Below are 12,519 nucleotides of genomic sequence, written 5' to 3' on the forward strand. Positions count from 1 at the left end.
CCCCCCCCCCCCCCCCCCTCCCCTCCCCTCCCCTCTCAATAAAAACAAATTCACATGGCTAGTAATAGTTTTGTTTGTCCATAAAAATACATGGGAAATGAAACAAAATCTTTTCATACCACCTCTCCTCTCCCCATAAAAAGAAAAATTTCAACTTCATATTCTGGTGTTGGTATTAAGGGAAGGAGAAAGATTCTACCAAGCGAAAGTTGTTAGTTTATTCTGGCATTGGCTGAGCAATAATGTTAGAAGCAAAACAGATACTAGAAAGAGGGTTACCTCGGGTGAAGTCGGTCGATTTCTTGTGGGTATTCATGACATTTAGACATGACTAATCGGACATACCTGCATCAGTGTTTCAAAGTCAAACCATGTCAACAATATATTTGATGCTTTCTAGTACCTAACAGTGAAGGCCTGCATGCAAGCCGTTCAAGCCAATCAATAGGTATACAAAAGAAAGACCTACCGAATTTCAGATTCCTTCCGCTCTCGAGGACTAATCTGAAAGAAAGCCAAGTCATATAAATTCATCATAATTTTTAATAATTTTAAACTACCAACAAAATAGACCTGCGCAGTATCCAGAAGTTACCTCACTTCCATTTATTATTTTTACTCCTGCTAGGCGTGCCACCAAAACAAATCGAGATAAGCCACTTTTTACTGGATCTGTCACTGGATTCTCAGAAAGTCTTACTTCCTACACAAAATGGAATACATACACATGAAGTTCATAAAGTCAAATCTTGCAGTTCTACTACCGGTTTTAAGGATATAGAATGAGTTCCATATTTTAATCAAATCTGCCTAACCAATAAGCCTAACTCTTTGATGGGATACCATTTGAAATTTTGAATTCAAGATTGTTAAAATAATTATTCACGATCTTTAGTTGAGAACAAATATAATAATGCACTAGACAAATCAAAATAAAGTGCTTACCAACAAATTAGGAAAATAATTCAGCGAATCAACAGATTCCACATCTTTAATGTTGTTGTTACCTGCAGTTATAAAGAAAAGGCAACCAACTAAAGCCTTGGCAGGACAGCAAAAACTGACGAAACTTACCACTGTAAATATGTTTATAGTATTACCAAGAAGGAGGGAATGCAAATTCTTGAAAGGCTTAGAGCCTTTCCCAAGACATCCATCACCATTGGCGGTTTCATGTAATGTACCATGATCAGGGTACCAGATGCAGCTTAAATTATTGTGGTTCAAAAAAAGCTGTTCCAAGCTAAATGTGAGAATGAAAATGAGAACCAGAACCAAAAGCAGTAAAATGTGAATATTTTACATGAGTGGAAAAAAAAAACATTCAATTTAGGTACCTTTTCAGTTGCGAAAGCTTCACGATTTCTTCCCAAGAATCTATACAGTTATCATCCAGATTAAGGAGATGCAGAGAATCAAACCCTTTGACAAAGGTTGAAGACGAAGGCTAGATAGCAAAAATCAAGGTTTTGTTAAAGAAAAATCAACAAGCAGTTTTTAGTACTTTGAACATGAAACTTTTCTCTTTGCATGTCATGATGGATTGTCTATACAGTAATGCATTACTAAATAGGTTGCTCATTTCAGTTTCTGGTTTTAGTTTAATTAATGAATATATAAGGAAACACCACTAAGCAAAAAGAAACAATAACAAGAAAGATTCGTTCTGCCAAAACCATTTAGATTTCTGACAAATTTTCACACAAACATGTACAAGATGAACCAAAAGTACAAAAAATCAACAGCAAAAACAATATAACAGTGTTGAGTACCGTTATTTCTTTCAGTTTATTCCCCACCAGATGTAGCTCTTCAATGAATGGGAAGGAATCTTTAAGTATTTCAACCTGTCAGGTTGCATGTGTTATACTTAACATGTGTGCTTAACAATTTTAACAAAGATAATAAAGAGCAAAAAGAGCACTTACATGCTTCCAGCTGATTCCTGTATGGTTCAAAACTAAAATCTGTATATTATTTAGCAATGGCATTCCACTTATATCATGTGCCATAATATTGTGTGATAGGTTCAGAACTGCAAGACCTGGCAGCTCTTTACAGATTATACCAACATCCTAGAAATAAAAACAAATAGAATATGTTCAGTCATTTTAAGTAGGTACTGCCATATAAACAGGTCCTATAGCCTCTTTTATATAAAAGCATGCAAGAACGCATAATTCATAATGTATCTGAGCTAGTTTTAAGACCAAGAGAGAGAAATGATGAGGCCTTTGAAATTTATTGAAGAAGATTGATACCGTCGAAAGATTGTCTATTTCTTTCTTTCCAAATAATCCAAAATAAACAGAGATGAGACATTGAGACATATTCCATTCATTGTGTTTCTTTCTACTCCTTTTAAGGCTCCCCCTCCTCCCACTCCCCGCTCCCCAATATTTCTGTAAGAGGCATGACCCATTGGATGCCATCCAAACACAGGTGTAACAACTTTCTAAAAAAAAAACATTTTTTCAAATTCAAAGAACTGTTCATAGTTATAGTTAGTTGCTACACTTTGGTTTACTATGTACTTAGGAGGTCATGCAGTCCTGCACCAAAGATTACTAGAAAAAAAGGGATTCCATAGTTCCATTTTCTAAATTTATATTGACTGTCATCAGGATGAATGGTTGTGTTTCCTAAGCAGAAAGTGGGGGCTTCAGGTACCTACAAATCTACAATATGTACTACTCACAAAGCCTACAAGTTTAAGTAACACTCTTAAGCAAGAATAATAACAATATTTAATTAGAAATGGTAAGAAATTTATGACATGGGGAGAAATATGAATTTCACTTGCCTCCCACTCAGATAGCAGGTTCCCAGTCAAATCAAGCTCCTTTAGATCTGTATAAAGGCATTTAGAATGTAACGAAGAGTTACAAATTTTATCTATTTACAGTTGAAATAAAATGATGTGCAAAAAAGTCTTCGTCACAGAGAAGAGCAAAATTGCAAAACAAAGTACTACTCAAATAGTATTGAAGATAGCAACTTGATTAGAGAGAGCGAGAGAAACTATTCCTTAGGAAAACAAAAGGAAGAAATGGGCATGTATTACATGTATATGTTTCATTTGAATCACAGCTCACATGGAAAGAGGCAAAGTCAAAAAAAGCAATATAACAGGGTGGGAAGGGGGTGAAGACATGAAGCTGATAAAATATGGGAGATCATGTGCCAGAACTGGGGTAGAAAAAAATGAACCAATTGGAACAGCACTTGATTTACTTGGTATAGTTGTACTAATGTGGAATGGATCTCCGGCAGAGCTGACTCCTAAATAAGACAATGATGCACTTGTCAACTCCTCAAAATGACTCAGCTTATTCTGAATCTTTTCTTTACCCAGAAGCTCAACAGTTACTCGTTTGTTGCTTGCAGAGAAAACATACATCTCATCTGCACACAAAAAAAAAAAAAAACCAAGAAAAGATTAAATTATATGGATAACATTAAACAACCAAATTATTTCTATTTATTTGTGAAAGTATGCACAAAAGAATAATTACAGTCAAACATAAGCTAAAGAGCTCATGCTCAAGGACCATGTTCTCTGTATACTTCAACAATTTTGTGAATTCTTGTCAATGGACAAATGCTAGTCATCACACTGAATCTTTTAGAGGTAACTCAATACACTATTGTTGAGGAAAAATTCAACCAGCATTTGTTCCTTTTGTGAAAATGGTATCTATTGCAGTAGCCAACATTTACAATAGTAAGAACTAAGAATAAGTGAGCTCTAACAAACAGACTAAAATGATAAGCCTAAGCAACATAAGTTCACGTGATTAGATTCCAGAAATTTCCAAAGTGATTCCAGCTATCATCACTCAAATACTAAAGATGAACACTCCCAAAGCGAAGCTAAGAGTTCGTTCTACTGCAATTGCGCTTACCTTCTTCTTCTTTACTGGAAGCCGTACGGTACCGGAGCTCGAGCGCCTGCAAGAGCGGAATGCCGACGCTGAGGTTGTGCGGTCGCACAAACGACGCCGTTGTAGTGCCGGCGGCTTCGAAGTATCGTACACCGTTGTGGCAACCATCATGCTTCCCGTCCCCGTTGTCCCAGTCAATTCCGATCCACGTGCCGGAGTATCCCTCCACCGGTCCGACGTATTTCACGCTGCCGATCCGGCGGGAGTCTCCGGCGTAGTGCACTCGTTGCCCGACCCGGAATTCGGACCCGTGCCCGGATTCTCTGGTATCGGATCTCTCGGAATCCATTGCGCTTTGAATCTTGCCAGTACCATTTTTTTACAGAAAACCCAAATATCTTTATTAGGCGAAGAATAGACTTGCAAATTAGTGTCTCGACCACAGTTCAAAAAAGAATTCGAATTTTATAAATTAAAATAATGAAATTTATAGGTAAAATAATATACGTAGTACTTTACAAGTTAAAATAATATACATTACGAGTTATAAAAATATATATTATAGTGGATTGCATGAAAAAAATTTACATAAAATGACATTGTTTTTAACCGTAATCCACACAACTACGTGGATAGTGTAAACCATAATCCACCCAATAACTATTGAATAGACTTATTCTGCCAAATGATGTTTGGGCCTTATTTTGTCAATTGGATCCCATATATATTTAACTATTTTAATTTAACTGAAAAACCTCGATACAAGTTCATTATTAGCATATTACGAGTTTATTTTTAGTATATTACAAACTAAAGCAGCAAGTCAGCAACCGCTAGTTTCTGCAAACCACAACTAGTAATGTTATGCTTATCAAACTGAGAAAAACAACTAGGAATTTAATACAAACCACAAAATAGTTCCACAGACAGAAACTAATAGATTTAACATCTCAATCAACTGTTAATATTACAAACAAACAAACCAAAAAAAAAAAAAAAAGGAGAGCAACCGCTTGTTTCTACGGACCACAACCAGCAGGTCAGACATCCAAAATGCAACATTACCAACAAGCAGCCACAGCAGCATACCAATCTACAGACAAACAATGTGAAGTTAGCATTTTGCAGAAGAATTAACGCAACCTGGAACCTTAAAAAGGCACACAACATACATACTGTTATAATCTAGTCACTCAACTGGGCTATAATGCACATGGGTCAAACCATACTAAAAGAATTGAATCCAATCAATTAGCTAGTCTAACCCATATGACCTTATAATCTCATATATTCTTTCCTATTTTTTTTTCAATGTGGGACTCTTAGCACATACACATACACAAACCATAATTATGGTTTGTGATTATGAACAAAGAAAAAAAGGGTATTGGTGCACCTACCTACCTTCACCATCCCATTGCAATCAGCTTGAATGGATTAGAGAATCAACCTGAAACCCTCTGACAGGAACTCGTCTCTACAAGAAGCAAAGATATCAGCAGACAAAAACAGACATTAAATGGCGGCAGAAGTGAACGAGGTATCAGCATACCTCTTCTTATGGTTTCTTCCATTACTGCCTCCACTGCCTTCACCTTCTGTTACATCTACCACCCTCCCAACACCACCATCAATTCGAACCAGGCTTCCGAAACACATCTGATGCACCATAATGGCTGGCACACTGTCGATGCGGAATGCTGAATCCCTAATCTTTCTCTGTTCTATATCATACCAAAGAGGCTGTTTACCATTTACTACCGTAAACACTTCCCTGCCACTCTTGGAGAATGCCAATGGCGTCACAAACTCAAGAGGTTTGCCGCTTAAATCTGATTCTGTAACTGTGAACAGCTTGGTCCAAGACTCTTTCACTCCATAGCTCTTCATCACCCAGATGTCAACATATGATGAATCATAATAGTTGCAGACCACACAGAGGGATTCCCCTAACACCCCCACAGTCACATACAGTGCTCCTTCAGAGTAATTTGGCTCAGGAACCAGTCTGTACTCCTCAGTCCCAAGATCGAAAGCACCTATCAGATTCTCCATGTATAACTGTGGGGTTCTGCATACAGCCCAATGCAAAGCACCTGCAACCAGGACTCCATTGGCTCTTTTATACTTCAGACAGTAAGGAAAGCAAGGAATTTTCCTCCAAGAATTCAATTTCAGACTATAAACTTTGGCTTCACTCTGACATTCATGGGACTGGAAGATTCTCAATACCTTATAATCATCACTCACTTTATCATACCCAAACCCAAAGACCAAGCACCAGATACAAATGGCTGATTCCCCCAAGTTTTCAAACTCCGGGAAGGGAAAACGGTGGTATTTATGGGTTGTTGGGTTCCACAGCACCATCCTATCTTCATCGCCGGTGGTATCCAAGCACAGCAGCCCGTGGCAAGACCCCAGAATGTCAGTTCCAAACGCCGAGCGCTTGTAGGGCAGGTCAAGCGCCGTATATACGGCTGTGTTTGTCTGTTCGAGCTCATCAAAGTCTGCAACGTAAACGAAGGTGGAGCGGAGGATGAGCTTCCGATCAGAGTTGGTTTGGAGGGCTCGATTCAGATGCAATTTGATGAAGTCCGGGCTGTCTATTATCTCACGCCATGATTTTGATACACACCTTAAGCGTAGCAGAGGCTGTGCCGGAACTCGGGACAGAAACTCAGCAACAATTTCCCGTGGTATGTCCGACATTGTTGGATGAAGTAGAAGCTTGCTGCATGAGAAATTAGTTTCAGGGTTTGAGTTTTGATTTTGGTGGTTGGTCAAATAAAAATGTTTCAAACTAACCCTCAAATTAACCCAAATAGAATTGAACCTTTTTAACACGTTACCGTTAAAAATTGTTGATATGTCATTCACATGCACATATATATAATGTTGCTGTGACATTCATATGCCAAATTAAACAAACTAATTAATATTTTACATTTGAAAAAAACAACAACAAGAAGAAGAAAATTGAGCATGATTATTACAGAATTTAAAGAAACAACAATCAAGCTGCCATCTAAGATCTTGGTGAAGGCAGCCATGGCTGATGAGTGATGACTACCTTCGCCCATCCTCATCTCTAGATATGCTAAAAAGACTAAATTGTAAAAAAAAAATTCCAAATTTTAGGGTTAATTTGGATTTTTTAAAAGTTCAAATGTTCAATTCTATGTTCATATAAGTTAGATGACTTATTATCCCAATACAAATCAAGGCCAGCAAAATAATTGTCAAATTCTCTAAAATCTTAGTCAAATATTAAGAATATCAAGTATGTTATAAATAAAGAAGGAAAAATGACACTAATAGACTAATAGTCCATCTGTTATGACCCCCATGTGTATATTTAGCCCCTTAGTTATTTGCAGTACAGATATAGTCATTCAATTATTATCAAAGTTGTGAACTTGATCGATTGAGTAACAAATTAGCCACTTTACTACTAAGTGGCATATTGGGGGATTTTGTCTTCTTAGAAATAATAGCACATTCTAAATCAGATCTAGACAACATCAAGCAGTATAACATAGTTCAAATTTATCAAACTAAATAACAAAATAAATGGAGCCTTAGAAATGCAAATCGAGTTCAATCAATGCAAAAAGAGGTCTAAATGATTATATACCTTCTGATTTAGAGTTGGACAAGAGTCTACTGAAGATTTTGGAAAGCCCTTTGTGTTGACATTCTTTGAACTAGAGGATGAGAGGCTATCGGAGATGGAGGCTGCGTTGTTGGAGATATAGGCTACAACATGGAGAAGGCGATGCGGGATGGGATCTAGTGCTTGAAGGCTGAAGCGGTGGAGATAGAAGCTGGAGCACGCATATAGAGAGGAGCGATGAGGAATAAGAAAAGAAAGCGGAAAAGGGGGGTTTAAATGTTGTTGGAAGGGTATGATGTCTTTATCTACTGTTCACCCGTATTTGTGTCTTTCTATTTCTCCAAATTTAGAGAATTTGGTTAATAAATGGACTCCCCAAATTCTAAGAAAATGGTGAATTGGTTCCATTTTCATTTTGGAAAAATGGTAAGTAAACGAGTTCTCCATTTTATTCAATTATTTTTTTTTTCAGTTTTCTATGTTTACATAAAAATGACCAATTCTTTTAGTTAAGAACCGCACCCTAAAAGTTCCATGCCCAATAAAAAAATAATAATAAATGACATATTTAGTTTCTATGTTATACTTCAAGTTTAGATTGATTCATGTAGTTATTGTCGTGTTTATTTCTTGGCACTCAATTATTCTCCACAAATAAACTCATTGGAACATTAGACTCTTCTCATCCCTGTAATTTTCCCTCTTTCAAATTGACATGACAAAGCTGAAAGCCCATGTCAATTTTTTCCCTCCAACAGTACTTGAAACTTGAAAGAATTACAACCAATTGTTATATCATGGACCAGGGTCCACCTTACGTTATGGACCCTGGTCCAAAACGCATTCAGATTATATACCTGCAGTTAACATATAACATATTATGTACATTCAATTAATAAATTATGTACCTATAAATAAATTGAGGGTACATAATATGTTATTGTTACAAGTACATAACTTTTTAACAATCACAAAAATTCACATGGAACAGGTATGGTTTTGTTCATTAATCTTCCAGGATTACAAAATATAACACATATAGCTTCAGGAAGCAGGTAGTAGCTCGCTATCACCAACCAAATCATCAATCTCAGGCAAACAATATGAATCAAGAAATATTACATGATATAAGCATTTTGCAGAACCATTAAAGCCATGTAACCTGCAGGTGTCAACTTGATGGGAAATTTATTTATCTCTTCATCAATACATACACAGCTAAATCAAGGGCAAGATGGAACCTCAAAAAGGCACATAACATATATACATACGCAGACTGTATGTGTTTGTGATTATGAACAAAGAACAAAGGTATTGGTGTACCTACCTCCACCATCTCATTGCAATCAGCCGTAATGGATTAAAGCACAACTTGAAGCCCTCAGACAGGAACTCATCTCTGCAAGAACAGAACATATTAGCAGACAAACAGACATTAAAAGCACAATAAAGGCAGCCCTAAAGGCTGGGGTGAACAAGGTATTAGCATACCTCTTCTTATTGCTTTCTTAAGCTTGCCCACAATCTACTACCTAGGAATCAACGGAGCTGCCCATGCAGGCCTTCTTATTGCTTTCTTAACTAGTGACTTGGCTACCTATAGTTTGCTTTCTATCCACCACCTCCCATGCTTGTTCACAATCTACCACACAGGAACTAACTAAGCTACTCATGCGGGCCTTCTTATTGCTTTCTTAATTAGTGACTTGGCTACTTATAGTTTGCTTTCTATCCACTGCCCTCCAAACATTGCCACTAACACCACCATCAAATCAAACCAGGCTTCCAAAGCACAATTCATGCTCCATAAGGATTGGCACACTAGGGATGCAAAATGTTGAATACCTAATTGTTCTCTGTTCTATATCATACCACAGAGGCACTGTGTAATTCTGCACCATGAACACTTCCCTGCCACTTTTGGAGTATGCTAATGGTGTCACATACTCCTGTAATCTAACATCCGATACTGCAACCCTAAACAGCTTAGTCCAAGATTCTTTCACTGCATACTCCTTCATCACCCAAATGTCAATGTAAAAGGAAACATAATAATTGCAGACCACACAAAGGGATTCCCCTAAAACCCTCATAGTCACATGAACTCTTTCTTCGAAATAATTGGGCTCAGGAAACAGCCTATACCCCTCAGTCCTAAGATCAAAAGCTGCAAGCAAATTTTCCATTTCTGAATCTGGCTTCCTAAACCCTAAACCCTAAACCCAATGCAAAGCACCTGTAGCCTGTACTCCATGGGCTCTTTCATATTTCAGATAATGAGGAAAACAATGAATTTTCCTCCAAGAGTTGGATTTCACACTAAAAACTTTCACTTCACTCTCACAGTCATAAGACTCTGCTATTCTCAATACCTTGTAATCATCACTCACATTATCATACCCAAATCCATAAAGCACATTCTGATCCCTGGAAATTTTAGACCCCGAGAGGGGTGATATGAGGTATTTCCAGGTTGTAGGGTTCCACAACACAATACTATCTTCATCGCCATTATCCAAACACAGCAGCCAGTGGCAAGACCCCAAAATACCCAAAATACTTCCGGTCAATCTCCGTATATACGGCTGTATTCGTCTTTTCAACCTCATCGAAGTCCGCGCAAGTAGCGATTCAATGAGCAGAGAATAGACTTCCGATCGGAGTTGGTTCGGATGGTTCGATTCAGATGCGTATTCATGAAGTCTGGATCGTCGATTATCGAACGCCATGATTTTGATACGCACCGGAATCGTAGCAGATGCTGTGTCGGAACTCGAGACAGAATGTCGGCGACTATTTCCGGCGGTAAGTCCGACATTGTTGCTTGGCGAATGTTTCGATAGGCCAGCAAAATACAAGTGAAATCACTCAAATTCTCTAAAAATTCTTCATTATGTCTTATATATATTTCTATAAGACTTACAAGTAGAGGGCGATGCCCCCCAAGACTCCAAGTCAAGCACTATCTGCCTATTTGGGAGAGGACATCAAAATTCGAATATGTTCAAAGTAGACAAATCTATTATATGCACTGACATTTGATTATGAGTCATTAAGTTATGTGATTTACATCATCCAAAATATTTTTATCGTTTCACAAACTCTAGAAATTACTACAAATTATTTATTATAATTTTTTTATTATAAAATATTACATTTATTTTATAAAGTATTACACAACTGAAACATTTTATATTTAGACATATGAAGTTTATATATACAAGTGACATGTTATAGCAAGGAACGTAAAGGTATCGTTAACCAACACCAGCCGTGGCCGTAGGAAAAAATATTCAAAGGCTTGATCTCATAACCTTTTCATATAGGAGAATCACTACATGCTATCTGAGCACAAGGTGCTTGGCATAAACTAGACACTAGCATAAACTCAAAATTTAATGTTCATAAACTAGACAATGCATGTTTGTAAATTCAAAGCTTAATGTTCATAAATTAGACACTACAACATTCACTCTCATACATGTTCATAACATGCATTACATATGTTTATAAACTCAATGCTTAATATCCATAAACTAATATGTTCAAAAACTCAAAGCTTAATGTTAAGAAATACATTCAACGCGGTCGGTTTTTGAAAATTGAACAACACCTCGTTAATCATAAAATCTAAAACGTTATCATTTTGGATGGTACTCCCTACCCGACTTCAACTTATTTTATATAACAACTTCACCACCACTAATAACAACATGATTTCGTAATCACGTGCATTGATGTACACTTTGAATAAAGCTCACCTTATTATCTTAGTCGGTAAAATACTATAAAGAGATAAACCAACCTATTTTATTCATAACTGACCCTTTCAAATCAAGAAAATCAATATAAAAGGTTATAACATAGAGTTGAACTTAGAAATTATAATTACATTGCTAATTAATCTGAAAATGGTGAAGACAATGCAAGTGGTTGAGACATAAGAAATGGTCAAATTCAGAGTCACAACTGCAGCAAGCATGACATCATCTCCCAAGTATTTATATGTCAACATGCATTATTGATTTATTGTGCAGTCACATTAATTGGATTCGATGATGCAAAGGTTGCTTTCCGAATAAAGTAAAGTTTAATTTACGCGTTGGGGTTTATCACCGACGGATTATATATTCTACCCTACCTTAGTCTTATTTTATATATAATAACATGTTCAATATTTCATTGGTTAACTCGAATTTTATATTTGATGACACAACCTATAAAACAATAAAAAGATCATGCGCAACAAGCTCAACTGAAAGAATATGACATATTAATAGTTATACTCATCATGATCTTATAGTACAACTGTACGAATTGAAAATCATTCTCCACAACTCGATCACCTCTTTCAGGACATTTATGTTAAGAGTTATTATATATTGATGAGTTGGTCTATGACTTAAGTTGATTGAGGTGAAGTTAACCAGATAACCCAGTTGTCCAATCAAATAGGTTGAATTATCATAAAATTTAAAAATAATAAAATAGGGCAATAACACGACTAATTTTATTTAAATTTTAGTGTGTATTAGTGTCAATACGAAAAAGTATAATAATGTTAAGTCACAACACTAATACTTTAGATCATTAGATGTAGAGGTGCCTCACATACAAATGTGCATGAAATCTCTAATTCTCATACTAGACTGTGTCAACTTGTATTCAAGCATCTTGTGATTTTCAAAGTGCCCCTCTTGTATAAAAGGGGTGTAGATAATTGCATGTATTTGATTGGTGTAAATCAATGGTTTACTTAACTTAAAAAAAAACATTTGAATTTTTTTTATAATATAAATAGAATAGGGGTTTACCACATGCATGCAATAATTGAGTAAGACCTCTTCAAACTTTCAAAGTCTACACTCCATCAACATCAATATAATTACACGAGTGAAAATTAAATTAAAAGAAAAGATTTAATTAAGACTCCTCCCCCACCCCTCATTATCTTCTCCATGGATTATTTGGACAATTTGGTCTTCCCCTAATACTCCCCTAGCTATCTAGGCTTCAAAA

The 12,519-nt window shown here is 36.4% G+C and overlaps 3 protein-coding genes across 6 annotated transcripts in view; all 3 read right to left on the minus strand.

Moving 5' to 3' along the window:
• LOC116024776 (tubulin-folding cofactor E) overlaps window positions 1-4,266 on the minus strand; it is a 7,127-nt gene extending 2,861 nt beyond the window's left edge. For both annotated transcript variants that reach the window (XM_031265773.1, XM_031265772.1), the window contains exons 1-11: window positions 3,906-4,266; window positions 3,235-3,405; window positions 2,804-2,850; window positions 1,929-2,075; window positions 1,773-1,847; window positions 1,338-1,447; window positions 1,101-1,243; window positions 946-1,007; window positions 596-703; window positions 470-504; window positions 280-345 (exon numbers count right to left, since the gene is read on the minus strand). In XM_031265773.1, the coding sequence (XP_031121633.1) occupies window positions 280-345; window positions 470-504; window positions 596-703; window positions 946-1,007; window positions 1,101-1,243; window positions 1,338-1,447; window positions 1,773-1,847; window positions 1,929-2,075; window positions 2,804-2,850; window positions 3,235-3,405; window positions 3,906-4,233 (1,292 nt within the window). In that variant the 5' untranslated portion in view covers window positions 4,234-4,266. The remainder of the gene's footprint in view (window positions 1-279; window positions 346-469; window positions 505-595; window positions 704-945; window positions 1,008-1,100; window positions 1,244-1,337; window positions 1,448-1,772; window positions 1,848-1,928; window positions 2,076-2,803; window positions 2,851-3,234; window positions 3,406-3,905) is intronic.
• Window positions 4,267-4,714: 448 nt separating this feature from the next.
• Window positions 4,715-9,275, minus strand: LOC116024540 (F-box protein CPR1-like). 3 transcript variants are annotated; one of them, XM_031265455.1, is made up of 6 exons: window positions 8,992-9,275; window positions 8,828-8,899; window positions 7,522-7,711; window positions 5,437-6,618; window positions 5,285-5,361; window positions 4,715-4,977 (listed from the first exon to the last, which is right to left on the minus strand). In XM_031265455.1, the coding sequence occupies exons 4-5, from the start codon at window positions 6,594-6,596 to the stop codon at window positions 5,322-5,324; spliced, it is 1,200 nt and encodes a 399-aa protein (XP_031121315.1). In that variant the 5' UTR covers window positions 6,597-6,618; window positions 7,522-7,711; window positions 8,828-8,899; window positions 8,992-9,275; the 3' UTR covers window positions 4,715-4,977; window positions 5,285-5,321. The 3 variants fall into 3 exon arrangements, with proteins under 3 accessions (XP_031121315.1, XP_031121314.1, XP_031121313.1); XM_031265454.1 differs by lacking the exon at window positions 7,522-7,711 and having other exon boundaries at window positions 5,289-5,361; XM_031265453.1 differs by lacking the exon at window positions 7,522-7,711.
• A 319-nt stretch (window positions 9,276-9,594) lies between these two features.
• Window positions 9,595-10,339, minus strand: LOC116024541 (F-box protein CPR1-like). Its single transcript, XM_031265456.1, has one exon. It carries the CDS (start codon window positions 10,227-10,229, stop codon window positions 9,717-9,719), a length of 513 nt encoding a protein of 170 aa, XP_031121316.1. The 5' UTR covers window positions 10,230-10,339; the 3' UTR covers window positions 9,595-9,716.
• Window positions 10,340-12,519: the final 2,180 nt, after the last annotated feature.

This window comes from Ipomoea triloba, chromosome 7, assembly GCF_003576645.1.
Source record: "Ipomoea triloba cultivar NCNSP0323 chromosome 7, ASM357664v1".
In the NCBI taxonomy this organism is placed as follows: domain Eukaryota; kingdom Viridiplantae; phylum Streptophyta; class Magnoliopsida; order Solanales; family Convolvulaceae; genus Ipomoea; species Ipomoea triloba.

What these genes read in the sequence shown, in the direction of transcription:
- LOC116024540 (XM_031265454.1), bottom strand. An exon ending in GGAAGAAACCATAAGAAGAG is followed by an intron (nt 5,362 to 5,436) that starts GTATGCTGATAC and finishes TGCTTCTTGTAG; the next exon opens with AGACGAGTTCCTGTCAGAGG.
- LOC116024541 (XM_031265456.1), bottom strand. Translation starts at nt 10,229, where the DNA reads ATGGCGTTCGATAATCGACGATCCAGACTTCATGAATACGCATCTGAA.